We start from the raw sequence: 26039 nt of genomic DNA on the forward strand, positions 1-26039 counted from the left end.
ATGATCATTTTAAGGAAATGTTGTATGAGATAATATTTTATGCTATTTTGTAAAACTTTTTAAACAAAATAGATTTTGACTGTATATAAAATGAATATCATTGGTTACTTTTTTAAACCATATATAAGGGAGAATATTAGTGGTTACTTTTTTTTGTCTGATTTTGTTAACCCCTTAATTAGATCTACTGAAAGTAGAATTACCGTAATAGTAAAATACAACTCACATGCCCATTGGTTTGTAAGGCAGTAGTTAGTTGGGGTATTAAATCTCTCTAAGTTATAAATAATGTTTTATATAATATTATAATATGAATATTCTACATGAAGTAAGTAATATATCAAGATTTTGATTTTCTTATTTGACCAAAAAAATGATTTTCAAAACAACATAACCTTTACAGAAAAACAGAAAAAATTATAAAAAATAAGGCTCATTGTTTTTTTGTCAATAAATAAGAGCATTTCCAATGTACACCTCTATATTTTCCTCTAAAATAGAGATTTTTATTATAGAGGTGGATTTGCTACAAATTTCACAGTAAGACATGCTAAATATTTTTTTTTATCTTTTACGTACAAACTATTGTTGTGAACTGAAATGCGATGAGAGAAGAACACGTTAAACTCTGATATAATCATATATAGAATATTAGGATATCATATTATATCAACCCTTCACAAACACTATACATGTTCGTCTCTCATCACTGCAATATAACCTATAAATCCATGATATGCTTCATTTGCATGCAGGCGCAATGCAATCGTTGCATCGTTGATTCGTAATCCAGACGACTTATGTGTGCCTAATTTTAATTAATCAAGCATTATATGTATTATTAAGTTCTTTACTTTGTTGAATTAGAGTATTGGTTAATTTTTTGTACAAGTCAACTTTTGTGTTAATCCAGACGTATTTATGATTTCTTAGAACCATTTGTCATCATCGTTTTATGTGTTTAGTTGCGATTACTAAGTTAATAAATACGAAGGTATCATATAATCCTTTGGCAATCATAAACTCATGCTAAAATAACATATATAGCAAATGTAAAGATACTATTGAAAAGAGTAAAGGGTCACTTATTAAACTATACAATACAGATGCTCCAACACACATTACCAACATAGTTGTGGGTATGATGTGTTGTTTCTAGAAAATAAAATAAAAATATACGCATACACATGGGGTCTTTAGACCCTCTACATTTGTTGGGAACTACTCAACTAGCAAGTCTATGTCTAATACATAAATTAATGAGTAGACATGACCACACATCTTAATGCTAGACATGATATAGCAACGAGGCTTTCAGCTATAAAACTATAGTATACATAATGCCCTTTGAACTAGGTTGAGATTTCAATCAATGCAATCCCTTCAAATAGCATTATACATATTTAATACTAGTAAGTTTTTGTATCTATAGCATGTTGTCACATTCTTGCGTATCTCGCAACCTATTTGTAATTTTTTGGGAACTACTCAACTATAAAGTACAGTAGACACAAATTAATGAATAGAAATAGCCACAAATCTTAATGCTAGACATGATATAGTTTCACCTACATAAAACTATAGTATACATATTGCACTTTAGACTAGGTCGACGTTTCAATCAATGCAATTCATGTGCTATTATATACTTTCGATTTTACAGATACGATTCCAAATAGAATAAGGAATCTTCTTCAGCATATAAAAAATCTCTCGATATATATATATATAGTTTCATAACCAAGTCATCTCTCTTCTTTCTCATTTTACTTTAACTTATAAGAATATAGTATTTGGAATCCGTATTACATGGAAATTATGTGAAAACTGTATAAAAAATGGAAAGAGCGCTCATGAACAGTTGAACATAGAAGAGTATAAAATCCTAAAATTAACACTTCTATTTTTAAATTTTGTCTTGTCTCTCCATCACTTTTGTATATGCACTTTTTAATTGTTGTATCTATAGCTGCATGTTGTTGAATTCTTGTTAATCGACCTAGCATATTTGTCTTTAACAAAGCAGTTTAAACAAGCTTTTCTAATAGAGATAAACTAAATGTGATATCTTATCCGCAAACTCGCTTAAAGATAAACATCAATGTTTCTTTTTTTTTTGGACGACTTAAATATCAATGTTTCTGCATCCCTTTTTTAAAAGTGTCTTCTTTCTAGAATGATTGGATCCAATATCAGAAAAGTTTAGCTTAGCAACTGTGGAAGACCCAAAAGAAAAGCTAAAGCCGCACGATGAACTCGTGAAGGAGACACATCCCATACATAACGCCATTATCAAAATCCAAGATTTATCTTGGATACATCGACTAAGTAAATTGGTCACGTCAGCACGTGGCTCCGTCAATGCAAAGCTTACAAAATTCTCTATCACAACCGTTCACAAGTTGCTAATGCTCTGTTTATTTTGGCCGACACCAACCTTAATGCTCTCTCTCTGCCTTTGGTTATTAATTAGTACTAACAACGACCCATTTCTCTTGAAAATACGAATTACGTTTTTTTTTCCTTGACAGTAAACAACAACTTTGACTCCTTGACCATCATATAATAATAACATATTCCTGTTAATAACATTTTTTAAAGAAAATTTACAGTTTCATAAGCAAAACAATTGTAGCTTCGAACTGCCAACCACCCAACCCAACAAACACTCCCGTCAACACCGTCAGTAACTAAACGGCGATCCGTAGGTCCCACCACTGCCACGGAACACAAACAAAAAAAGCAAAAAACTTACCAAAAGCAAGTTGTCAGAGTTCAGAGATAGAGAATTGTCAGAGACTAGTTTTGAGATTTGGAGCAGACCAATCTCAGAAACAGACAGGAAGAGACTGTCAGAACAATAGCTAAGACTTTCCCGCCTAACAACAACCCAGCAAGCGCAATCACCATCATCACCATCGCTTTCGTTAGATCCCCTTTTGGTCTTTCTTCTTCTTCCATCTCTTCACAGCTCTCCAACAATGGCGGATTCGAACCATTCTCGTACCTCTCGGAGATCTCGCTCTCCGTTACATCTTCGGAATACAAGCTGGATGCTTCCGTCATAGACGTAGACGACTCTTCTCCTTCTCCTTCTTCTTCTTGGAATATCTCAATCTCCACACCTCCCTCCGCTTCTTCTCTCTCTTTCATCTTCTTCAGCTTCTTCTTCTTCTTGTAACTCCTCAGCTTCTTCGGCACGATCTTCTTCACGATCTTCGATTTCAGCTTCGCGCTTTTGCTCTTCTCCTTCGTGAACGTCACGTCTCTTATCGTCAGCACCTCTCTCTCCTCCTCCTCCTCCTCCGCCACAGGTTGTTGCTTCTCCGGTGGTGGTTCAAACTCCTCGATGCAATCTCTCGGTTCTTGGAAGTTTTCGACGATTTCGAAGGAGACATTGTTTCTTGTTAATGGTGGTGGTGATGATGATTCTAGATTCTTTCCTATGAGCTTTCTGATCAATGAATCGAGCCGAGCTTGCGCGTCGGGGCAGAGATTGAGGAGCGTGAGGACACGCGGCACGGCGAGCTCGAGGAAGAGAAGCGCGAAGGCGGAGATAGTGATCCCCACGGCGAGTTTTTTCGTGCTCAAGGCGAGAACAGCCACCACGAAGACCTTAATCGCGACCACCATCAATACACAACATCCTCCTCCTCCTCCTCCGTCGCGATCACCGCCGTTTCCGTCGTCGGATGTTAAGCCACCGTCGCCACGGACGAAACTATCCTCGATCTTACTCTCCGGGAGGAGGTGATCCTCCGTAACCGACGCTGGATCGTGTTTCTGAGGAGGAAGGGGATGAGGAGGAGGCAGAGACGGAACACGTTGTTGTCGTGTCGGAAGAGGAAGACTCGGAGCGGTTTGTGTCGTCAGGGCCTTGTTGTTATTGTTGCGTTTAGAAGAAGATTTTTTGAGACGATCGCGGTTCTTGAAGAAGAGGTGGATAATGGAAGTTGGGAAGCCAGTTTCAACGACGAGAGACCCGCCGTGTTTGGGAGATTGTTGGAGGTCCGATACTAATTTGGAGATCCGACCCGATTTCGATCTCTTCCAAGGCAAAGGCATGGCTGAAGAGGCCAATGAAAAAGAAAAGGGGAGAAATGAATTAAAAAAGTTTTAAGCAATTAATGAGGGCTCTTCGAAGAACCCAGAGAAAGAGGGTTTGTCGAAGAAATAAAGGAGGAGATGAGAGGCATTAATAAGACATGGAGAAAGAAAAGGAAGAGAAGAACAATAAATGGAGAAGATGGACGCTTTTCTTTGCGCAGAAAGTGAAGGCGATTGAAAGAGATTGAGGGAGAGAGAAGGCGAGCGAGCTATATTATGAAGAAACTGCTATAAAGACATTTACACGACGACGCGTGCCTTAACCGATTATTTATAATTTTTTCCTTTTTTTATCTAATAACTTAGCTCACTTTTATTTTTTCATTATATGTCAGTGTGTACCACTCAGTACTACTAGTACTAGATGAACTGAACCAGTTGAAAAAAAAAAGGAAAAACTGAACCAATTCCAAATCCAAATTTAAACGAGTAAAAAACGAAAGGAAATTTATAATTAATGAGTTTATATATCTTTTCCTTTTAAACAAATGAGTCTAAATATCCAACTTAAATGAATTAAAAAAGCTTATAAAACTATTTTATCCAGTTCATTTTTACTTACAGTAATATATTTGTGTATAATATTTAATTCTTCTTCAATAGCTTTTCATTTCTGGTGTAAAGCACAAGCAAGTGGAACTGGAACCATTGATTAGAATTTCAAATTTTCAAAACTAATTTGTTATAGGAACTTTTAAAATTTTCTTTTACACTTACTAAATTTTCTTTTACACTTACTAACAAAAACATATAAAAATAAAATGAGCGATATTTTATAATATATATAATTTTTTATTTTATAACTTTGCTTATCGTTAGACGTTGGACAATGGACGGGTTCATAGTAACTTTCAAAATCATATTTTGTTTATTGAAATTTTTGTTTGTGTTTCCCAAACCCAAACTAAAAATCCATAATCAAGATTTTTTCAGACCATTTCGAATTAGATTTTGTTCAATTATATTAATCCGGACAGTATGTAAATGCGTCTAACTTCAACTAAACTAAATACCAAAATATTCATCAGCAAATCTGTAGTTATATATTTTATATGATTTTCGGACGTTGGCATGGTAGGTTGTAGTTATTTTAAGATTCTAACGGTTAGATATTTGTCTAACGATGAGTTATAAAATCTATATTAAGCATTTTTATGGGTTGGCAACTCTTGTCATTGGCCTGTAATCCATTTATTTCGAACTTCCATAATCAGCTAAGGTAGATTATTATGGGTGGATTTGCTTAATAAGTACATTCCTAAAAATGGTGTACACAGATTAATTAGTTCAAAACAGGAAAGGAAAATCTACCTAATCACACGCTAAATCGAATCTTCTAATCTTTAATTTCAATATCCAAGGAAAGAAAATGTAATAAAAAAAATTATAACTCAACGACCTAGGATACCAAGTGCAAAATAAAATAAAAACATTGTAAAATACTTGCCTTTATATTTTTTCACGAGACTTTCATTTCTATATTAATAAAAACAAAATATCTACACTAAAAAGATATTTTGTTTTGCCTCGGTGTCAAACAGCACATAAAAGAAACCAAATCGAAAAGAGAGGTAAAAACCATAAGGTACTATTTAAAAGATCAAGAAATATAAAGCCCCCATTACTGTAAATTACTAAAGAATTTTAACAAAAAGGGACGTAAACTATATATATACAGCAGATTACTACCCCATTCAAAAAGAATCCTTCCTTTTTACACCCCCTCCTCCTCAATCATTCAAAAACCTAAACAGAGAAGAAGCGAGTCGCCACATTTTCCCACATTTTCTCGAGAAAACACCTGCTGGAAAATTAAAAAAAAAATGAGAGAAATTCTTCACATCCAAGGAGGCCAGTGCGGGAACCAGATCGGCGCCAAGTTCTGGGAAGTAATCTGCGGCGAGCACGCCATCGACCCCACCGGCCAGTACCGCGGCGAAACGGATCTGCAGCTCGAGAGGATCAACGTCTACTACAACGAGGCAAGCGGAGGCAAGTACGTCCCGCGCGCCGTCCTCATGGATCTGGAGCCCGGGACGATGGATTCCCTCAGATCCGGGCCGTTCGGTCAGATTTTCCGGCCCGATAACTTCGTGTTCGGGCAGTCCGGCGCCGGGAATAACTGGGCGAAGGGGCATTACACGGAGGGAGCTGAGCTGATTGATTCGGTGCTTGATGTTGTCAGGAAGGAAGCTGAGAACTGCGATTGTCTTCAAGGTGATGAGATTTACGCGTTTGCGTTTAAGGTTTAGGAATCTCGTTTGCTATGATGCGGTTGGTGAGATTTAAACAGGCCGTTAGAGTTGACAGGCAGTTATTTTGATTAGTGACAGGCCGTTATTTTGATTGAATGATTGAAACAGGTTTTCAAGTGTGTCATTCATTGGGAGGAGGAACTGGCTCTGGGATGGGGACGCTTCTTATCTCTAAGATAAGAGAGGAGTATCCTGACCGTATGATGATGACCTTCTCGGTGTTCCCTTCTCCTAAGGTCTCAGACACCGTCGTTGAGCCGTACAATGCTACACTCTCCGTTCACCAGCTTGTCGAGAATGCTGACGAGTGTATGGTTTTGGATAACGAAGCTCTCTACGATATCTGTTTCCGCACCTTGAAGCTCTCTAATCCTTCTTGTGAGTTTGTTTAAAAAAAAAACATTTTTTCATCTTGTTTTTATGTGATTGTACTTTGACATTGTTCTTGTTTTTTAGTTGGTGACCTTAACCACCTCATCTCAGCTACCATGAGTGGTGTCACATGCTGTCTCCGTTTCCCTGGTCAACTAAACTCCGACCTTAGAAAGCTCGCTGTCAATCTCATCCCTTTCCCGAGGCTCCACTTCTTCATGGTTGGTTTCGCGCCGTTGACGTCGAGAGGTTCTCAGCAGTACAGCGCCTTGAGCGTTCCCGAGCTAACCCAGCAGATGTGGGACGCCAAAAACATGATGTGCGCAGCTGATCCTCGCCACGGCCGTTACTTGACAGCCTCTGCTGTGTTCCGTGGGAAGATGAGTACCAAGGAGGTCGACGAACAGATGATGAATGTGCAGAACAAGAACTCGTCCTACTTTGTGGAATGGATTCCGAACAACGTGAAGTCGAGCGTCTGCGATATAGCTCCCACGGGGTTGAAAATGGCGTCGACTTTCATAGGGAACTCGACTTCGATACAGGAAATGTTCAGGCGTGTGAGTGAACAGTTCACTGCTATGTTCAGGAGAAAGGCTTTCCTTCACTGGTACACGGGAGAAGGGATGGATGAGATGGAGTTCACGGAAGCTGAGAGTAACATGAACGATCTTGTTGCTGAGTACCAGCAATATCAGGATGCTACAGTCGGTGAAGAAGATTATGAGGAGGACGAAGAAGAGTATGCAGAGGAAGAAGCTTAAGAAAAACATGATTGATTACTACTTTTGTAAGGCTTCACACAAAAACAAGTCGTTGTCCTTTAATCGCTATTTTATGTTTGAATTTTCTTTCTTTTGTGCTTTGTGAGTCTTTTTAGAGAATCTGTTATAAAAAAAGTGAAAACTAAGATTTTTTCTAGTGTGTAATCCCTAATGCCTATGCTTCTTTGTTTTGTCTATGGTAGTATTTCATTGTCAAGCCTGTACAATTACTCTCACCAAACACTTGATAACTGGTACATTCTTAGATCCTAAACCTCTGCCTCTAAATCCTAAAACTCGTGCTCCCCAGAGATATTCCAGACCAAGAACGCAAATGCATTTTGCTAGGAAAAGTCAGCTTTTGAGAAGTGAGGACAATGACAACAAGTTCAGGGACTTGTATATAAATAAAAATACTTGCTGGGGCAAAAAGGTAATTCCTAACATTGTCAGTAGACTAGCCTAGAGACACTAAACAACATAAAGGTACCATTTTCTATGGTTAATAAACTGCAAAAGCACAAAAAGCAAGCTTTGAGGTTTTAATACATATCATCATACTGCTTGCAATATTCTCTAGTCCATACTCCCTAATCCAAAAGTAAGTTCCCATCAGTCTTTCTTTTCTCCACTGCCTTTCTTCCATTCCCATATGACTTTATAAGGCTGCATCGACCCTTCTGCAACATTCTCAACAGCCGAAGCTTCCCGTTTAAACACAGCTATCTGAGAAGCAAACCCTGGTTCCACTTCACCAGACCCACCAACACCGCTAAACTCAACGCTGTAGTTATGACGTTCCGCGAGTTTGGTAGCCCAGTGGTTAAACTGTTCCCTTGTCCACTCGAACTTGTGGTCATGGTTCCTGAATTTAGGAAGCTGCGGCTCAGAATTGGTTTCTTCTTGAGTGTCTGGTGTAGTAGACCGCTGGAGAATTGTGTTGTATTCGAAGTTAGGTGTTGAGACGATCAGGAGCTTCGGTCGGAACAAGCTTAGAACCTTTTCACCAAACTCACAAGCTTGCTCTTCTTCCATGTGTTCAATGACCTACATATTAGGAACAGATAATTTGTAACGCAAAACCAGACAGATAGCTTGTTGATGAACATGCACAAAAAATAATAGGAGGACCTCCAAGCAAGTGCCAATGTCAATGTCAAACAGCCTGGAGTCAAACTCGAGGATGGAACCATCATAAAGTGTCGCAGTGTTGACGTTGCAAGCTTCCTTGTTTAGTTTTACATGTAGCATCTAAAACCAAAAACACACAAGAGACGCACAAACATAAGTCAATCAACCATAGTCTCATCAAGATTAGTGCAAGGGTCTTGCTATTTAGAGCCAGGGAATAAGAAACGGTGGTTCATGATTTTGCATACCTTAGCAGCACGGGCTAGACCCTTGGGTGAGATGTCAACGCCGATAATGGTTTGAAGTGTTGTTGGATAGTCAAGTAGAGAGTCTAATAAACTACCAGAACCGCATCCAAAGTCAGCCTGCCACAATAATAGAGATTTAACAATATGAACAAATAGAGACTTAAAACTATCTTGAACAACCAAGAGAGCATACCAAAGTAGAAGCGGATGAATCTTTTATATGTTTCACCGCATATTCCACACGCTGTTTTGAAAGTGGCGGTTTGAAAAAAGCCGCCTCCATTCGCTCTTCACTAGGCCCTTTCACTCCCAACAGAATTATACTGTTAACAATTTGTGGACGTTCTGCGTAAAACACAAAAGGAAAGTTCATCTCTGTTGGCCTATTTACACATAGAATATAAGTGAGGTTCTTTAAGCAAGTCTTGGTAGTTACTATAAGACTATATATCAGAAGCATTACTTGATAAGAGGTAGCGGGCTCTCGCAGTATCGGTGGCAACAGCCAGAATCAAAGCTTCAGAAGCAGTACAGAGTGAAGTATTGTAAGAAGCAAATTCACCCACAGTCATCTGACTAACAGCTGATTCAATAAGTGAATCCATGGCTTTAGTCCCCATCTCAAACTCTATCTCTTCATGGCTTTCAATGAGATCTACCGAGTGCTCATAATCAGCATCCACCTCCGACTCCATATCTTCTTCGCTGACTTCTCCATCAGTTGAAAACTCAGGATCCACTTCCAAAGACAAAGAATAGCAGATGCTAACCACAGAACCGTTTGTTATAGTAGGAACACGCTTCTCTACTACTGATGGCACCACCTTCTCGGTCCCTGAGCTGTCTTCTACGTTTCCGAAATTCGGTGGGAATCTAAAAACATGAGTACCTGGAGATTTGGTATCCTCTTCATCATCATCTGTATCTGATCCATTCACATCCAAATCATCGAAATACTTACTAAACCACAAGAGAGCCTTCAGTGAAGCATTTTGAACGGCATCGTTTTCCTTCTCATAGAATTTTCTCGGTGAACACTCCAAAACCAAATCCTGAGACTTCGTAAGAACTTTCACTTCACATCTGAAACCATTCCCTAATCCTGGTGTATCCTCTTTTTCCTTACTCAAATTCTCATCATCGCCACCATCAGATCCTCCTGAGACCTTCAACTTCCTGTGAGATCTGTATATCTCAGCCAACGATTTCACAGGAGCCGTAGATATAGTGAAGACGGGGTCTGCTAGTCTATGCTGGTGGCAGAACATGGAGAGAATCTCCCTGGGGAATGGACCTCTCCAGTTAGACTTTGTAGTGAATGAAACAGGCAACTGCGCAACAAGTAGTGCTTGTCTAGAGATTTTGTAGATGCCATTGGGTGACATACCGCAACATATCCTGCATTACTTCAGAGTAGGTAGACGTAAGTTTTCAAAATCCTTATGTTAAAAAAGAAGATGCGAGCAAGAGTTGGTAGGTGGAAAGGGACCTGTAAAATGACTTTACAGTGACATCATCATAGTCAAGATCTTCGGACTTCCATCGGTAACCAACAGATGCCAAGACTGCATCCCCGTGGATCTCTTGACCACAAATGTAACTTGCTCGTGCATTCCGAGATTTTTCAGTACGAGTTGATTCTTCACTTAAGCTTTCAGAGACTTCCGAGGACTTAAACTTAGGAATAGGAGAGTACAATCTACACTCAGAGCCACATAAAGCTTTTCCAAAAGTCCTGTCAATAAACCAAAGATACTTTCATACAAAATTTACAACCGAGAAAGCATAACTTATTAAAAAAAGAAAAGCTAAATATAATCACCTGGATATCATCACTTGGTTGCCATCCTTCAAGCAGAGCCGTTCAGCAATACTATCCAAGTAATACCGGCCTGATGAAACATCGACAGAATCTAAGTCAACAATCTCCTCGCCTTTGCATGGTATATATGCAGCGTTGAATTTTCTGCTATCTAGGGAATCAGATACTTGAGTAGCTGCTAGTGCTTCTATGATTTCTGAAGGGTAAGGATTTTTCCTTCGGAGTGAAGCTTTATCCGGAGATGCAACAATGAAGTCCGGCAACTTTGAAGCAGCCTTCATGACATAGGAAATGACCAAGAAAGGATCCGATTCCACAGAAGGGTTGATGATTTTACAACGACTGTTAATCTTTGCATCAAATGTAGCAACGACGGAAACAGGAACGGAGCCGCAACAATCACCGTTCCTTCGCAGTGCAGCTCTAAGGTGAGCTCCCAGAGGATTTTCAGCTGAAAGAAACTGCAACCACAACACATTAATACCACTAACAACTTCATAAGTTATAATTTTATTTTGATATACTAACCTCATCAGAGAATATATACTTAATGCGTCCAACGAGGTCATCCCAAGCTTCATCCTCGGTAAGATCATCATTCTGAGGACGAATCCCTAGCTGCAACATGAGTAGTACTATCTTCGTTAACGCAAGAGATAACACATTAAAGACAGATTATATATTATATATAAAGAAAAAGCATACCTTGTCGAGAGCAAGCTCAGCAGCAGATTGTTCTGAATCTTTCTTCTTCTTACAGACATTTGAAACAACAGAAAAGTCTGGTAGCTGCAAGTGACATCTAAAGAGAGATGGACCTTTCTGAGGTATAGCCAATCCTGGACAAGCACTCTGAGAAGAGTCATGGACTTCCTCAACTGTATAGATTGCATTAGCACCAAACTTCTGATGTATAATTGCCTTTGGAGTAAGAGTGTGTTTCCCTCCACCCGCCATCACAAAAAAACGCAAATGTAGCTTCTTTCAATACACTGAGAGGAACAAAGGGTCAGTATAAATAGTGTCAAAGATCAGTAAAGATGGTAACTTTTGTGCAAAATATTGCAGGCTCCCTGTCATTAGGGTTCTATTTAAGATAAGAAGATAACAAATCAGTTACTGGTGGTGGTTTTAAAAGCACATGCGATGGAGAAACAGAGAGATCAAAACACACAAGAAACTGAGCAAAGGAACGATTTTTTGAGTATCGTTTTAAGACAAACGAATCGTCATGAACAACAGAAAGGATGAATAAATGAAATTGAATTTCAGGGAAAAAGTCGAGACCTTTGTAAGACAAAACACATGAAGAACCTAGAAATCAATTACATACCTTTTTTAACACTTCAGCGAAATGGCATGTAGAAAGAGAGAGCCGAGGAGAGAATCAGAGAACACAACAGCGAGAGAGAGAGAATTTTACCAAAAAAAAACAGCGAGAGAGAAAGAGTGTTGGGTTTTAGAGGGAGGAAAAGAGGGTGTTTTCGTCATTACATGTGCTGGAATCGTGCAAAAAGTCTTCTGTTTTTCTTTTTTTTGTTCCTTTATTCTTTTCTTGTATTAATTGTTCAAAATTTTAACATATTCCCCAATCCACTATCTCCTTTGTTCATGTCAAGATAGGAAAATTCATAAACTATTGAAGTCTCATAATCACTAAATATAAACAATACTCCTCCGTTTCAAATTAATCTATATTTTGAAATTTTAGTTTCTTATATATTTAAACCAATAAAATTTTGAAAAATGCAATTAATATTTTTAAAACACACATTTTTTTATTATTAATTGATAAAAAGTATATTGTAAATATGAAAAATACATTTTTTGTAAAACAATTTTTTTTCCTAAAACATCAATCTTTTTCTGAAACGGAGGAGTATACATTTGAGTAGTTCAATGGTTGAGTAGTCCTGATTGTTATCTACCTTCTTTTAAAAAAGAAATCCATTAGCTACTACTAACCTTAAAACTATCGAGAAGGTAGTTACAAAAAAAAATATCGAAAGTTTTAGACATTTAAGTTTGTAGGACATGTCCTGTCCATATGCTTGGACCCTTCTTTTTGATGAGAAAATAAAAAGTAAAGTAGCTTCTGTGCCCAACTTCTTCAGCTGATGAGTCTTTTGATAACCACCAGAAATAAAAAAAAGGACAAGCCGGTGCTAAGGGACTTTTTGGAAGAGAGATCAGAGACCAGAATGAGTTTTATTGATGAACTCAAAAGCCTACTCTGGTTCAATACTAGTCTTTATAAGGCTGCGAGGAACCTTCTGCAACCTTTTCAACAATGTTAGCCTTCTCCATTCGTTCCTCTGTTGGACCCTTCACTCCCAACAAAAGCACATTGTACTCCAAACCTGGATAATGGAGCAAAAGCAATTTCAGAACTCCCTTATCTTAGAGAGTCACATTCACAAATATATGTACTAATCAAAAGTTCATGCACTGTGTACAGTAGTGACGCTTTGTAAAAGCACAGAATAAACATTTGAGAAAAACCAAAACAAACAAATCCTACAGAACCGCAAGAGAGTTAGCAGAAGACTTAAAAGGTGTTGAAAGCAATACCTGACAAGAGAGTGAGAGCTCTCGCAGTATCATTGGCAGCCGCCAAAACCAAGGCTTCAGCAGGCAATCCAGTAGAGAAACGAACATGCTGACCCACAGACATCTGAGTAATGACTGATTCAAGATGTGGATTCATAGACCCATGCCCTACCTCAAACTCTATCCCTTCATTGCTTTCAATGAGTTCTTTCAACGATTTTCCCCTTTTTGAATCCTTTTTCAAGAACACAGAATAGCATATGCTCACCAAAGAACCGTTTGCTATTTTTTGAACACGCTTCCTTTCCCATGGCATACTCATGGACCTTGATCTATACAAATCTCCTTTTCTGATAATATCAGGGAGTTCATACACTCTACTACTTGGAAACGTCTCCTTAAAACGACTCCTCTGATTATACTGAATATCCAGGTCGTCATCTGTATAGCATGGTTCAAGTGATTCTTCATCCATGTCGCCGAAAAACATACTAAACCATGAGAGGGCTATCAATGCAGCATTCTGAACAGCATCATTTTCTTTCTCATACAACTTTTTCAACGAACAATCGAAAACCAAGTCCAGCGACTTTGAGAGGATCTTCACTTCACATCTATACCCTTTCCCTGATCCTGGCATCCCCGCTTGTCCTCTACTTGAATACTGATTATCTGACTCATCTTTTATCTTGTTGTAACAACTTAACACGTCAGACATAGACTTTGCAGGAGCTGTAGATATAGTAAAGACCGGTTCCGCTAGTTGTTGCTGGTGACAGAACATGGAGAGAATCTCCCTGGGAAATGGACCTCTCCAGTTAGACTCTCTGGTGAATAGTAAAGGCAGCTGTGCAGCAATCAATGCTTGTCGGGAGATTTTGTAGATTCCGTTAGGTGACATACCGCAACATATCCTGCACAAGCAAAAAGAACATGATAAGATACACAGAGTGGAAAATCCAAACATATAACAAAGCAAAAGTTGGTAAAAAGGACCTGTAAAATGACTTCAAGGTTACATCTTCATGTTCAAGATCATGGGACTTCCATGTGTAACCAACAGATGCAAAGATCGCATCACCATGAACATCTTGACCACAAACAAAACTTGCTTTTGCATTACGAGACTTTTTTAAATCACTGGAAGAGTTCAACTTAGTGATTGCAGAGTATACCCTACACTCATAGCCAGAGAAAGTTTTGCTAATCGCCCTGGATATCATCACTTGGCTAGCATCCTCCAGACCAAGCTTTTGAGCGATAACATCCAAGTAATACCTATCTGATGAGATATCAAGAACGACTGGCTCAACAACCTCTTCATCGCGCTTGGTACATTTTATATGTACAGCCTCAACTCGTATGTTTTCTACATGAGTAGCAAGTCCTTCTATAATTGCTGGAGGGTATGGATTTTTCCTTCCGAGTGAAGCTGCGTGCGGAGATACGACAACGTAATCCCATGACTTTGCAGCAGCCTTCATGACATAGGACATGACCAAGACAGGATCAGAGTCCATAGAAGGATGGATCACTTTACAAAGACTGTAAATCTTTGAGTCAAACGTAGCAATGGCAGAAACAGGAAGTAATCCACGACGTTGTTCACCATCCCTTTGCAGTGTTGCTCTAAGGTGACTTGCAAGAGGATGATCAGCTGAAAGAAACTATCAGGGAAACAGCTTAAAGACATTATTAATATAATGTATTTCAAAATCCCTGTTGAAACTAGTACATGGAAACCTGAATCTACTAACCTCGTTTGAAAATATATACTTAATGCGTTGAACAATACCCTCCAAACCTTCCTCCACGGTAATATGATCAGCATAATCATCATTCCGAGGCTGAATACCTAGCTGCAACATGAGTAGTATCGTCTTGTTCAACATAAAATAGATTTCAGAAATCTAGTAAACAACTACAGAAGACACATATAACAAAAAAAAAAAAACATACCTTCTCGAGAGCCAATTCAATAGCAGATTGTTCAGAATCCTGCTTTTCCTTGAAGACATTTGATACAACGGAAAATTCTGGAAGCTGCAAGTGGCATCGATAGAGACAAGTATTGTGAGAAGAAACATGGACTTCCTCAATCCTGTAACTTGCTTTACCACCAAACTGCTGGTGTATAATCTCCTTTGGAGAAAGAGCCTGCTTCTCCTCCCCACCCGTCATTAGAAACGCACGGTAGCTTCTTTAAAAACTGAGACAAACAAGAACCTCCTATTACTATTAGAAAGATGGTAACTTTTTTTGTGCAAACAGTTTATTTCACATAGTCCTGCCCACAAATAAGAGGTTTTTAAGAGATATACAGTAAAAAGATGACTTATTTAATCAGAAGGAAATTGAGTGAAAGCAACGATTTTTATTTCATTAAGAGTCCCAAACATATGAAGAAAACGTTACAATATCGAATTGTTATGAACAGAAACGAATCTATGGTTGAATGGAATCGGATTTCAGAAAGGAACCATGTAGATGAAAACCAAACAAGAACAATCGGCTACTTACTACCTCTGAGGGTTCTGTGAAAATGGCCAGCGTTGATACTAGTTTCAGCGAAAGAGAGCAGCAAAGACAGAGGTGGCTTGGGGGATTTTCAAATGGGAAGTTTGGAGGAAAGCAAGGGTGTTTTGGTCATTACATATTATGAAATACACCAGGATTGTTATAGCTATTAGGGTAAAGGAAATTTAAAAACTTAAGTAGGTTACATGATTCAAATTTTCAAAACAACAAAGAGTGTAATAAGGAAGAAAGATGGAGACTTTAAACTGAAGTAGCACAAACGAGAAACTAACAAACTTGTTCAAGAGTCAAGACTATTCTGGTTGATACTCTTTTACCAAAGACTAGTTCCTTTTCTCTCCCTCTGCTCTTGTCCACTCCCATATGACTTTATAAGGCTGCTGCATTGAGACCTTTTTAACTCCAGAGAAAGACTTGACTCTGAAAACAGCAATCTGAGAAGCAAACCCTGGTTCCACATTACCAGACCCTCCAACACCGCTGAACTCGACGCTGTAGTTATTGCTTTTGGCGAGTTTAGATGCCCAGCGGTTAAACTGTGCTCTTGTCCATTCGAACTTGTGGTCAGGGTTCCTCAACTTACACCGCTGTGACATGGATTTGTCTTTTGAGTGAAACAGAGAAGACTTATGAAGAATTCTGTTGTACTCGTAGTTTGGTGTGGAGACAATCAGAAGCTTCGGGCGAAACAAGCTAAGAAGTGTTTTCCCAAGCTGAAAGGCTTCATCTTCCTCCATGTGCTCAATGACCTACACACATGCGGAGCTGATTTATAAGCAAAGTCAAACCAGACAATGAATATAGACAAACTTTTTGACAAGACAAGAAAGTATGAGGGTCCTGGACCTCTAAGCAAGTGGCGATGTCTATGCCATGCAGCCTGGAATCAAACTCGAGGATAGAACCATCATAGAGTTTAACAGATTTGAGGTTGCAAGCTCCCTTGTTTAACTTTGAGTCTAGCATCTGAAATCAACAATATTTCATTCAACCATCTCTTACACGGCCTATGATTTGTGTAAATGCAATTATGATGGAACAAATATCAGGTTATTATATGCATTAGACTCATCAGGTTGTGCCTCCAAGTGGAATAATTACATGGTGGCGTGTGTAAGATTTAGCATACCTTAGCAGCACGGGCAAGAGCCTTCTGTGAGATGTCCACGCCGGCAATGGTTTGAAGTGAAGTTGGAACCTCCTCAAGTAAAGACTCTAGTAAACTTCCAGATCCACATCCAAAGTCAACCTGTAATAAAGTATATAGAGGATGGAATATTCAAAAAGAAAACCACAATAAACAGAAAGACAGTAATGATGGAATAAGAAACAAGAAGAGCAATCATCATACCAAAGTAGAAGCTGATGATTCTTTGATAAGTTCCACTGCATATCCCACACGCTTTTTCGTAAGCGGAGGCTTGAAAAAAACTGCTTCAACTCGTTTTTCTGACGGCCCTTTCACTCCCAACAAACGCACACTATATTCCAAACCTGCTGGGATTTCTAAAAGCAAAAAAAACAACACATCATCACAACTCCTCTAGCTTCGCTGGAATCTCTTATCTAAGCTCAGACAATGTTAAAGACTTACTTTCCCATGAATCATTATAAACATTTTACCTGATAAGAGTGAGCGAGTTCTCACAGTATCATTGGCAGCAGCCAATACCAACCCTTCCGCAGGCGAATTAGTTACAAAGCAAGCATACTGTCCCACGGCCATCTGAGTAACGACTGATTCAAGATGTGGATTCATGGATCCATTCCCTACTTCAAACTCCATCTCTACATTGCTTTCTATGAGTTCTTTCAAACATTTACCAGTCTTCGAAAAGTCAGAGTCTACCTCTACAGACACAGAATAGCATATGCTAACCAAGGAACCATTTGGTATAGTTTGAACACGCTTCCGTTTGCTATCCATATACATTCTCTTTGACTCAGACTTTGGCTGTTCATATCTTTTATTACTTGGAAATTTCCCTTTTATCATAATATTCCGTGTAAACATCCAATTCATTTGTCCTTTCGTATAGCAACATCCCTGTTCCGGGTCAGCATCCAGGTCATCGAAGAAGCTACTAAACCATGTCAAGGCTTTTAACGAAGCGTTTTGAACAGCATGGCTCTCCTTCTCGTAGAAGCTCCCTGGTGAACAGTCTAAAACCAAGTCCTGAGACTTTGAGAGGATCTTCACTTCGCATCTGTACCCACTCTCTAATACTGGTAGCTCCTCTTCGTCCTTGCTGTTGTAATGGTTGTAGGAATCATCTGATCCTGCGTACTCGTTTACACACTGATGGTTGCTATCATCTGACTCTGAGTCTTTCAACTTCTTGATGGATCTTAAGATGTCTGAGAGTGGTTTCACGGGAGCAGTAGAGACTGTGAAGACAGGCTCAGATAGTTGTTGCTGGCGGCAGAACATGGAGAGCATCTCCCTGGGGAGTGGACCTCTCCAAGTAGACTTCGTAGTGAATGAAAAGGGTAACTGCGCAGCAATTAGTGCTTGTCGGGAGAACTTGTATATTCCGTTGGGTGACATGCCGCAACACATCCTGCACAAGCCAAAAACAAAATGATAAGACAACAACTAAAAAAAGACATAAAAGAGAGCAAAATCTAGTAGTAGTAGTAGTAGAGACCTGTAAAAAGACTTTAGGGTTACATCATCATGTTCAAGATCATTGGACCTCCATGAGTAACCAACAGCAGCCACTATCGCATCACCGTGAATATCTTGACCACAAACATAACTTGCTTTTGCATTCCAAGGCTTATTAAAATGTGATGATTGATCTTCTTCATCAACTGGACGCTTTCCATAAGCTTTCGATGATTTATCAGGACTCAGTTTAGGAATGGCAGAGTATACTCTACATTCATAGCCAGAGGAAGTTTTACCAAAAGTCCTGTAACAAAAAAAAAAGCAAACAAAAAAGTTAGTAAACATCAGTTTAGTAAATAACGAGAAGGCTTCATTTAATAGATGACGATATAACCACCTACCTGGATATAATCAGTTGGCTGCTATCCTTCAAACCAAGCTTTTTAGCGATGATATCCAAGTAATACCGACCTGATGAGATATCAAGTGTGACCGGATCAACAACCTCTTCACCGCTAGTGGCACATTTTGTATACACAGCCTCAACTTGTATGCTTTCTCCATGTCCAAAAGCTTCTACAATAGCTGGAGGGTATGGATTTTTCCTGCGGAGTGAAGCTACATGCGGAGATACGACAATGTAGTCCGATAGCTTTGCAGCAGCCTTCATGACATAGGACATGGCCAAGATAGGATCTTGATCCACGGAAGGATTGATAACTTTACAGCGACTGTTGATCTTTGCATCAAATGCAGCGATGACGGAAAGAGGAACTGAACCACGACGTTCACCATCAGTTTGCAACGTTGCTCTAAGGTGACTCCCAAGAGGATGATCAGCTGAAAGAAACTGTAATTGGACATTAATATAGTAGCAAATAAACTTATGCTTGTTAACCATATAATGTAGTATCTGTATTAGTGAACTGACCTCATCAGAGAATATATACTTAATGCGTTGAACGATATCATCCCAAGCTTGCTCCACCGTTATGTCATCCTGAGGGTGAATGCCTAGCTGCAACATGGAAAGTATTGTCTTCTTTAGAAAACAAATACAGAAACAGAAGAGAGAGAGATGGTAGCAAAAGCATGTACCTTCTCGAGAGCCAATTCAGCAGCGGATTGTTCAGCATCATTCTTTGTCTTGAAGACATTTGATATAACGGAAAATTCTGGAAGCTGCAAGTGGCATCGATAGAGACCAGCGTTCTGACAAGGAACACGAACTTGTTCCGTTCTGTAACTTGCTTTAACACCAAAGGTCTGATGTATAGTTGCCTTTGGAGACAGAGCCTGGTTGTTCTCCCCACCCGCCATTAAACGTAACTTCTTCTTTTAATCACTGAGGCAAACAAAATGAACAACGTAATGCCTCAAAACAAATGTAGTGCAAAGAGATCAAGAAAAGAAAGTTTTAAACTTTTGCGCAAATAGTAAGCGGTTACCTACACATTAGGGTTTCTTACAGAGATATTAAAAAAGTAAATGACAGAGAAAAAAAAAAGTTTGACATCCTTATGAATCAAAAACGGTAAAATCAAAAGGGATAAATCGATTCACACTTTTACTACACAGATGCGACTGGCAAAAAAAAAGAGAGAAGTTGGTAAGTTAAAAGCAACGATTTTTTTGTGAGAATGAAATAGAAAAGAGTGTGTTAAAAGTAACACAAGGAAGAAACAAATCGTCAATAATACAAACGAAAAAGCCTTCAAGTAACGAAACGTATAGCAAGCAAAGCAAGAGTTGGCTACTTTTACCTTGGACTAGTGTTCTACGAAATGGGAGGAGGAGGAACAAAAAAAAACTGTTTAGTTTTGGACAAATAGGGGAAGATTGACTTCAAAACGACGGTGGTTTTGGTCACGATCCTCTGTTCCTAAAAGATTGTAGAGTATATTGTAATTTCCAAAAAAAAAACGATCAAGAATAATATCGAAACAAAAAAAAAAGGAAACTATTGATTGTCATGTTATTGTCAAAGGCAGTATAAAAATTTGATTCTGAGCTCAATGGGTCAATTGGTCGCTTTCAAAGCCAGGTCATATAGCGTTTCTCTCCATGGATGAATTTACAATCTTTTACTTCATGATACCACCATAATTATAGAAGATGTACATTCTTTTCAAACATTCAAATCCTAAACTAGTTATCTTGCAAAGTTTTTTTTTTGCTAAAGTTATCTTGCAAAGTTAATCAAATGAGTTATGAAAACAGATAAAATGGCATATTACATTACATGTCATGAGCAGTAAACCTTTAGTCCATTACCATAAATGCAAAGAAGAACATTTCTAAAAAAAACCATATTGGATAAACCCTTTGGCGTCCACCATGTCCACTCACTAATGGACTAAAACATGGCGGGTAATAAAAGAGAAAGAGAAAGACTGAATATTTCTCCCGCGAATCTTTTAGCCTTTTTACTTCTGAAAAGACTATGGAAAAAAGCAAACTATTACGTCTTTCTCGTGAATCCAACAAAAAAAAATTAAAATAATAATAATTTACCTCTCTTTACGGAGTCTTTGTCGTTCTCGTCACTGTCTAGCAATTGTTCCCATCTTTGCTTTTGTTTTAGCCTCCTTTAATTTGGTTCCTTCTTAAACAGTAACAGTGTGTGACTGACCCCACAACAAGTTTCTCACTTTCTCAGTGGCTCTCACTCACTCTACTGTGTCGAAGAAACCCAAATCCAAAAAAAAACTCCGTAACAGTTAGTGTGCATGAGCTAAGAAGGAAGAAACAGAATGATTCTGCTTCAAAGTTTTTGTCTTTCTTCTTCTTCAGCTCTGTCGGCATTGTTATTGCAGTGAAGCTTTTCCAATTTTTTTCATTCCGGTAAGATAAAAATCATTCCTTTTTTTCCTTTCTCTCTGCTTTGAGGTTAGGGTAGATCTTCGAATGGGACCCAACATTAAATTTAGTTTGTTCATTTAATGTTTCTTTCCAGCTGATTCCCTTCGGTTCAAGCTTGTCTCTTCTCTCTCTCTTTGCTACTTGCATTTCGTTTGATTGGGCTTGTTGTTCCTTCAAAGGTGAGATTTTTGTTCCTTCTTTTGTTATTGGTGTTCTGTTTTTTGGGGAAAGATTGAAACTTTCGTTAGTAACTTTGATGGGTTTTTTAACTTTGACTCATAACTTTTCTGTCAGATTGACTTGGGCTTCCATGAATGTTCTGTGTTTGTAGGTTGTTGAATTTCATCAAAAGACCGTAGCTTTGAGGGATGAGGATTTTGCTACTACTATCCATGTTTTTCATGTCTGCAATGGGGCAACTTCCTTCACAGGACATCATGGCATTGCTCGAGTTCAAGAAAGGCATCAAACACGACCCCACAGGGTTTGTCCTAAACTCCTGGAACGATGAGTCCATCGACTTCAACGGCTGTCCTTCTTCCTGGAACGGTATCGTCTGCAACGGTGGTAATGTAGCTGCTCTTGTTTTGGACAACTTGGGTCTGTCTGCAGATGCTGATCTCAGTTTGTTCTCCAACTTGACAATGCTTGTCAAACTCTCCATGGCCAACAACTCCATCTCTGGTGTCTTACCAAATGATCTAGGCGGTTTCAAAAGCCTCCAGTTCCTTGATTTGTCTGATAACCTCTTCTCTTCTTCGCTGCCTAGAGAGTTTGGTGGATCAGTGAGCTTGAAGAATCTTTCTTTAGCTGGTAACAACTTTTCTGGTGAGGTTCCGGAGTCTATGGGCGGGTTGGTTTCGCTTCAGTCGTTGGATATGAGTCGTAACTCCTTATCTGGACCGTTGCCAAAGTCATTGACAAGGCTTAACGAGCTGCTCTACTTGAACCTGTCTTCTAATGGTTTCACTGGGAAGATCCCAAGGGGCTTCGAGTTGATCTCCAGTCTTCAAGTGCTTGACTTGCATAGTAACTCGTTTGATGGTAGTCTTGACGGGGAGTTTTTCATTTTAACAAATGCGAGCTATGTGGATTTAAGTGGGAACAGATTGGTGACAACGTCAGGGAAGCTGGTACCTGGTGTTTCCGAGAGCATCAAGCACTTGAACCTCAGCCATAATCTGCTCGAAGGTTCATTGACTAGTGGGTTTCAGTTGTTTCAGAACTTGAAAGTCTTGGATCTTAGCTACAACGAGTTATCCGGAGAGCTGCCTGGTTTTAATTATGTCTATGATCTTCAAGTACTCAAGCTTAGCAACAACAGATTCTCGGGTTCGCTTCCTAATAACCTGCTTAAAGGTGACTCCTTGCTTTTAACAACGCTGGATCTAAGTGGCAACAATCTCTCAGGTATATGCTCTTAGCTCTATCTTCTACAGAGTGTTGATGGTGGCACCAAGAAAACTAAAAATCTAACTTCTATCGGTTTTTTTGTTTGTGTTGCAGGGCCAGTAAGTGATATCATGTCAACAACTCTTCACACCCTTGATCTTTCTTCAAATTCGCTGACGGGAGAGCTTCCTCTCTTGACTGGAAGCTGCGTCTTACTTGATCTCTCAAACAACCAGTTTGAAGGAAATTTGACAAGATGGTCAAAATGGGAGAATGTTGAGTACGTGGATCTCAGCCAGAACCGTTTCACTGGGTCGTTCCCAGACGTAACTCCTCAGCTTCTGCGAGCAAATCATCTTAACCTTTCCTTCAATAAGCTCACAGGCTCACTTCCAGAACGGCTTCCAACCCTTTATCCGAAACTCCGTGTTCTTGATATAAGTTCTAACAGCTTGGAAGGGCCAATCCCAAGTGCATTACTGTCCATGCCCACTTTGGAGGAAATCCACCTTCAAAACAATGGCATGGTAGGTAACATAGGACCCCTGCCGCCTTCTTCTGGTTCCAGAATCCGTCTTCTTGACCTCTCTCACAACCGGTTTGATGGTGATCTTCCTGGTGTTTTGGGAACTTTGACCAGTCTCCGAGTGCTGAATCTCGCAGCAAATAGCTTGTCTGGATCTTTGCCAAACTCCATCAATGACATGGTCTCTCTAAGCTCATTAGACGTGTCACAGAATCATTTCACCGGACCACTCCCCAGCAACTTATCTAGAAGTCTTATGGCCTTCAATGTTTCATACAACGATCTCTCAGGGACTGTGCCAGAGAATCTGAGGAACTTCCCACCATCTTCCTTTCATCCTGGAAACAGCAAGCTGATCTTACCTGCTGGTTCAAATGCATCAGAAAGTTCCAAGAGGAAGAAGCCAAGGAACTTACTTATTAAGGTTGTGATAATAGTTTCCTGCGCCATTGCTCTTATAATCCTCATCCTTGTGGCTATCCTCCTATTTTGCATCTGCAAATCAAGAAGACAGCAAGAGCGTGGTGTCACAGGTAAAGATATTAATAGGCGGACTCAAACAATCCCCTCAGGGAGTGGAGGTGGTACGGTTATCTCTGCTGAGGATCTCGCTGCTTCAAGAAAAGGCTCCTCATCCGAAATCCTCAGTCCAGATGAAAAGCTGCTAGCTGTTGCAACGGGCTTCTCTCCTTCAAAGACAAGTAATCTGTCATGGTCACCTGGCTCAGGAGATTCATTTCCAGCTGATCAGCAACTAGCACGGCTTGATGTTAGGTCACCAGACAGACTTGTGGGAGAGCTGCAGTTTCTGGATGATTCGATCAAACTGACTCCAGAGGAATTGTCTAGGGCACCAGCTGAAGTTCTGGGAAGAAGTAGCCACGGGACTTCTTACAGAGCAACGCTTGATAACGGAGTGTTTTTAACAGTGAAATGGCTAAGAGAAGGCGTTGCAAAGCAGAGAAAAGAGTTTGCTAAAGAAGTGAAGAAATTTGCAAACATCAGACATCCTAATGTTGTGACTCTCCGAGGATACTATTGGGGTCCTACGCAACATGAGAAGCTTATTCTTTCTGATTATGTATCTCCTGGAAGCCTTGCCAGCTTCCTCTACGGTAACACTCCTTTTAATAATACACTTTTCTAAATATCTTCACTATTTTTGAGTTTTTTTTTTCCATCAAGCTTACTGTTCTTGTTTGATTTCAGATCGACCAGGGAGGAAAGGTCCTCCTTTAGCTTGGATCCAACGTTTGAAAATTGCAGTTGATGTGGCACGTGGTCTAAACTACCTCCATTTCGACAGAGCTGTTCCACATGGTAACCTCAAGGCAACAAACATACTCTTAGATGGAGCAGAGCTAAACGCACGTGTAGCAGATTACTGCCTCCACCGTCTCATGACACAAGCAGGCACAGTGGAACAGATTGTAGACGCAGGCATCCTCGGTTACCGAGCTCCTGAGCTAACAGCTTCAAGGAAACCCTTACCTTCTTTCAAATCAGATGTCTACGCATTTGGTGTGATACTTATTGAGATCTTGACAGGGAGATGTGCTGGAGATGTGATCACAGGTGAGCAAGAAGGTGTTGATCTAACGGATTGGGTTAGGTTACGTGTTGCTGAAGGTCGTGGTGCGGAATGCTTTGACTCGGTGTTGACACAGGAGATGGGAAGTGATCCTGTTACAGAGAAAGGGATGAAAGAAGTTCTTGGGATTGCCTTGAGGTGTATAAGATCTGTGTCTGAGAGACCTGGTATTAAAACCATTTATGAAGATCTTTCTTCTATTTAGGAACAATGTTTTTTTTTTTACAATGTTTCGTAGGTTCCAGTGGAGTTGTGTTTATCTCCTTTGTCAAGTTCATGCTTTTGTTTATGGAGAAGCATGTTCTTTGGTTAAAGGAGGTTGTGTGTTGTTTCATCACATTTTCTTTGTAGAACAATGAAAGCTAGCTAGCTCATGTCTCATGAGTGGAATGCAATTTCATTTTAGTTTCTCTATTCAGTTACCTTGGAGTAAAGTTCATAGAATTTGTTGTTTTGAGATGAAAACTGTTGTTAGCTCTTCGAGACTTAGCTGAGAATGCCACTGCTTAGCTTAACTAAAAACATGGAAATCATTACAGGGAAGACACTAACTGTTGCCGTATACAGAAGCATTGATCAAAGGCTAATGGTGAAAAGAGTTGTTGTTGGGATGGTTATCGTTCGTATTAGCCGCGTTTGAAAGATGAAATGAAGGCTTCATCCATGGAATGTTAACAGGAAAGCCTTTACTCACCCTCACGTATAACGTTCATGGAGTGTCATCGACTGTTTTTAAGTTTTGAATATCTATCTCGCTGTTTTCTGGACAAGAACAGAGGGGAATATTAAACTATCTGTCACCACTATTTGATACTATATTTCTTTGTCTAAACTCTGTTTCTTTGGGTTTACTTGACTCTCTTTGTTCACTTTCTCTTTAAAGCTGACTCTCTTTCTTTGGGTTTGCTTGACTTGTTTTTGTTCAGTACGTAAACTTTGATATGTTTACTGATGATTCAAAACTCAGAGAATGTTTGAAAACTGATGGTTCAGGAAAGAACAGAGTATTTTTTTTCTCTTCTTCTACCATTTGACGTGACTAAGTCTATACTACTAGGTTGTAGAGTAGAGTGGGTGTAAGCCTTTCAGATACACGGTCTTATAATACGTTTTGCTTTTCTGCTTGGATACTTAGCCCGTTCAGGTTCATGACATATAAAAACTGGAAAAAAAACTCTTAACGCCCCGACCGTCCATAGGTAATGGGGTACCCACGTCCGTTCTTTCGGTTCGTATACCCCATTTCATCCGATCGATCTGTTAATTTTTT

At 39.4% G+C, this 26039-nt stretch overlaps 6 protein-coding genes across 7 annotated transcripts; 2 read left to right on the top strand and 4 right to left on the bottom strand.

The window, feature by feature from the left end:
• Positions 1-2489: 2489 nt before the first annotated feature.
• LOC108829318 (uncharacterized) lies at positions 2490-4326 on the bottom strand. Its single transcript, XM_018602983.2, has one exon. It carries the CDS (start codon positions 4063-4065, stop codon positions 2800-2802), a length of 1266 nt encoding a protein of 421 aa, XP_018458485.2. The 5' UTR covers positions 4066-4326; the 3' UTR covers positions 2490-2799.
• A 1483-nt stretch (positions 4327-5809) lies between these two features.
• LOC108842051 (tubulin beta-9 chain) lies at positions 5810-7693 on the top strand. The gene is made up of 3 exons (XM_018614858.2): positions 5810-6324; positions 6471-6740; positions 6819-7693. Exons 1-3 carry the CDS (start codon positions 5931-5933, stop codon positions 7496-7498), a joined length of 1344 nt encoding a protein of 447 aa, XP_018470360.1. The 5' UTR covers positions 5810-5930; the 3' UTR covers positions 7499-7693.
• Positions 7694-7876: 183 nt separating this feature from the next.
• Positions 7877-12148, bottom strand: LOC108842047 (small RNA 2'-O-methyltransferase). The gene is made up of 10 exons (XM_018614854.2): positions 12033-12148; positions 11405-11691; positions 11228-11317; positions 10700-11160; positions 10367-10612; positions 9341-10275; positions 9071-9222; positions 8878-8994; positions 8630-8749; positions 7877-8545 (listed from the first exon to the last, which is right to left on the bottom strand). Exons 2-10 carry the CDS (start codon positions 11654-11656, stop codon positions 8111-8113), a joined length of 2808 nt encoding a protein of 935 aa, XP_018470356.1. The 5' UTR covers positions 11657-11691; positions 12033-12148; the 3' UTR covers positions 7877-8110.
• A 795-nt stretch (positions 12149-12943) lies between these two features.
• On the bottom strand, positions 12944-15895 carry LOC108842050 (small RNA 2'-O-methyltransferase-like). The gene is made up of 6 exons (XM_018614857.2): positions 15773-15895; positions 15209-15458; positions 15007-15108; positions 14246-14916; positions 13271-14163; positions 12944-13059 (listed from the first exon to the last, which is right to left on the bottom strand). The coding sequence occupies exons 2-6, from the start codon at positions 15428-15430 to the stop codon at positions 12944-12946; spliced, it is 2004 nt and encodes a 667-aa protein (XP_018470359.1). The 5' UTR covers positions 15431-15458; positions 15773-15895.
• Positions 15896-15923: 28 nt separating this feature from the next.
• Positions 15924-20307, bottom strand: LOC108842048 (small RNA 2'-O-methyltransferase). Its single transcript, XM_018614855.2, has 10 exons — positions 20162-20307; positions 19497-19743; positions 19330-19416; positions 18800-19248; positions 18436-18702; positions 17411-18348; positions 17139-17293; positions 16917-17036; positions 16634-16753; positions 15924-16536 (listed from the first exon to the last, which is right to left on the bottom strand). The coding sequence occupies exons 2-10, from the start codon at positions 19716-19718 to the stop codon at positions 16111-16113; spliced, it is 2784 nt and encodes a 927-aa protein (XP_018470357.1). The 5' UTR covers positions 19719-19743; positions 20162-20307; the 3' UTR covers positions 15924-16110.
• A 744-nt stretch (positions 20308-21051) lies between these two features.
• LOC108842823 (LRR receptor-like serine/threonine-protein kinase GHR1) lies at positions 21052-25187 on the top strand. Of its 2 annotated transcripts, XM_018615856.2 has the most exons (5): positions 21053-21242; positions 21355-21439; positions 21592-22670; positions 22767-24293; positions 24388-25187. In XM_018615856.2, exons 3-5 carry the CDS (start codon positions 21629-21631, stop codon positions 24972-24974), a joined length of 3156 nt encoding a protein of 1051 aa, XP_018471358.2. In that variant the 5' UTR covers positions 21053-21242; positions 21355-21439; positions 21592-21628; the 3' UTR covers positions 24975-25187. The 2 variants fall into 2 exon arrangements, with proteins under 2 accessions (XP_018471359.2, XP_018471358.2); XM_018615857.2 differs by lacking the exon at positions 21355-21439 and having other exon boundaries at positions 21052-21242.
• The last annotated feature ends 852 nt before the right edge of the window (positions 25188-26039 follow it).

The sequence above is a fragment of the Raphanus sativus genome, chromosome 2, assembly GCF_000801105.2.
Source record: "Raphanus sativus cultivar WK10039 chromosome 2, ASM80110v3, whole genome shotgun sequence".
In the NCBI taxonomy this organism is placed as follows: domain Eukaryota; kingdom Viridiplantae; phylum Streptophyta; class Magnoliopsida; order Brassicales; family Brassicaceae; genus Raphanus; species Raphanus sativus.

Bases quoted from the DNA above. Each gene is read 5' to 3' on its own strand.
- LOC108829318 (XM_018602983.2), bottom strand. From the start codon at position 4,065: ATGCCTTTGCCTTGGAAGAGATCGAAATCGGGTCGGATCTCCAAATTA.
- LOC108842051 (XM_018614858.2), top strand. From the start codon at position 5,931: ATGAGAGAAATTCTTCACATCCAAGGAGGCCAGTGCGGGAACCAGATC. The intron at 6,325-6,470 runs GTGATGAGATTT...TGATTGAAACAG, and splicing joins GAACTGCGATTGTCTTCAAG to GTTTTCAAGTGTGTCATTCA. The intron at 6,741-6,818 runs GTGAGTTTGTTT...CTTGTTTTTTAG, and splicing joins GAAGCTCTCTAATCCTTCTT to TTGGTGACCTTAACCACCTC.
- LOC108842047 (XM_018614854.2), bottom strand. From the start codon at position 11,656: ATGGCGGGTGGAGGGAAACACACTCTTACTCCAAAGGCAATTATACAT. The intron at 11,318-11,404 runs GTATGCTTTTTC...CTCATGTTGCAG, and splicing joins CTGAGCTTGCTCTCGACAAG to CTAGGGATTCGTCCTCAGAA. The intron at 8,995-9,070 runs GTATGCTCTCTT...TTATTGTGGCAG, and splicing joins ATTCATCCGCTTCTACTTTG to GCTGACTTTGGATGCGGTTC.
- LOC108842050 (XM_018614857.2), bottom strand. From the start codon at position 15,430: ATGACGGGTGGGGAGGAGAAGCAGGCTCTTTCTCCAAAGGAGATTATA. The intron at 15,109-15,208 runs GTATGTTTTTTT...CTCATGTTGCAG, and splicing joins TTGAATTGGCTCTCGAGAAG to CTAGGTATTCAGCCTCGGAA. The intron at 14,164-14,245 runs GTCCTTTTTACC...TTGCTTGTGCAG, and splicing joins ACCTTGAAGTCATTTTACAG to GATATGTTGCGGTATGTCAC.
- LOC108842048 (XM_018614855.2), bottom strand. From the start codon at position 19,718: ATGGCGGGTGGGGAGAACAACCAGGCTCTGTCTCCAAAGGCAACTATA. The intron at 19,249-19,329 runs GTCAGTTCACTA...GTCCAATTACAG, and splicing joins AGTATATATTCTCTGATGAG to TTTCTTTCAGCTGATCATCC. The intron at 17,037-17,138 runs GTATGATGATTG...ACTTTATTACAG, and splicing joins AATCATCAGCTTCTACTTTG to GTTGACTTTGGATGTGGATC.
- LOC108842823 (XM_018615857.2), top strand. From the start codon at position 21,629: ATGAGGATTTTGCTACTACTATCCATGTTTTTCATGTCTGCAATGGGG. The intron at 22,671-22,766 runs GTATATGCTCTT...TTTGTGTTGCAG, and splicing joins AAGTGGCAACAATCTCTCAG to GGCCAGTAAGTGATATCATG. The intron at 24,294-24,387 runs GTAACACTCCTT...GTTTGATTTCAG, and splicing joins CCTTGCCAGCTTCCTCTACG to ATCGACCAGGGAGGAAAGGT.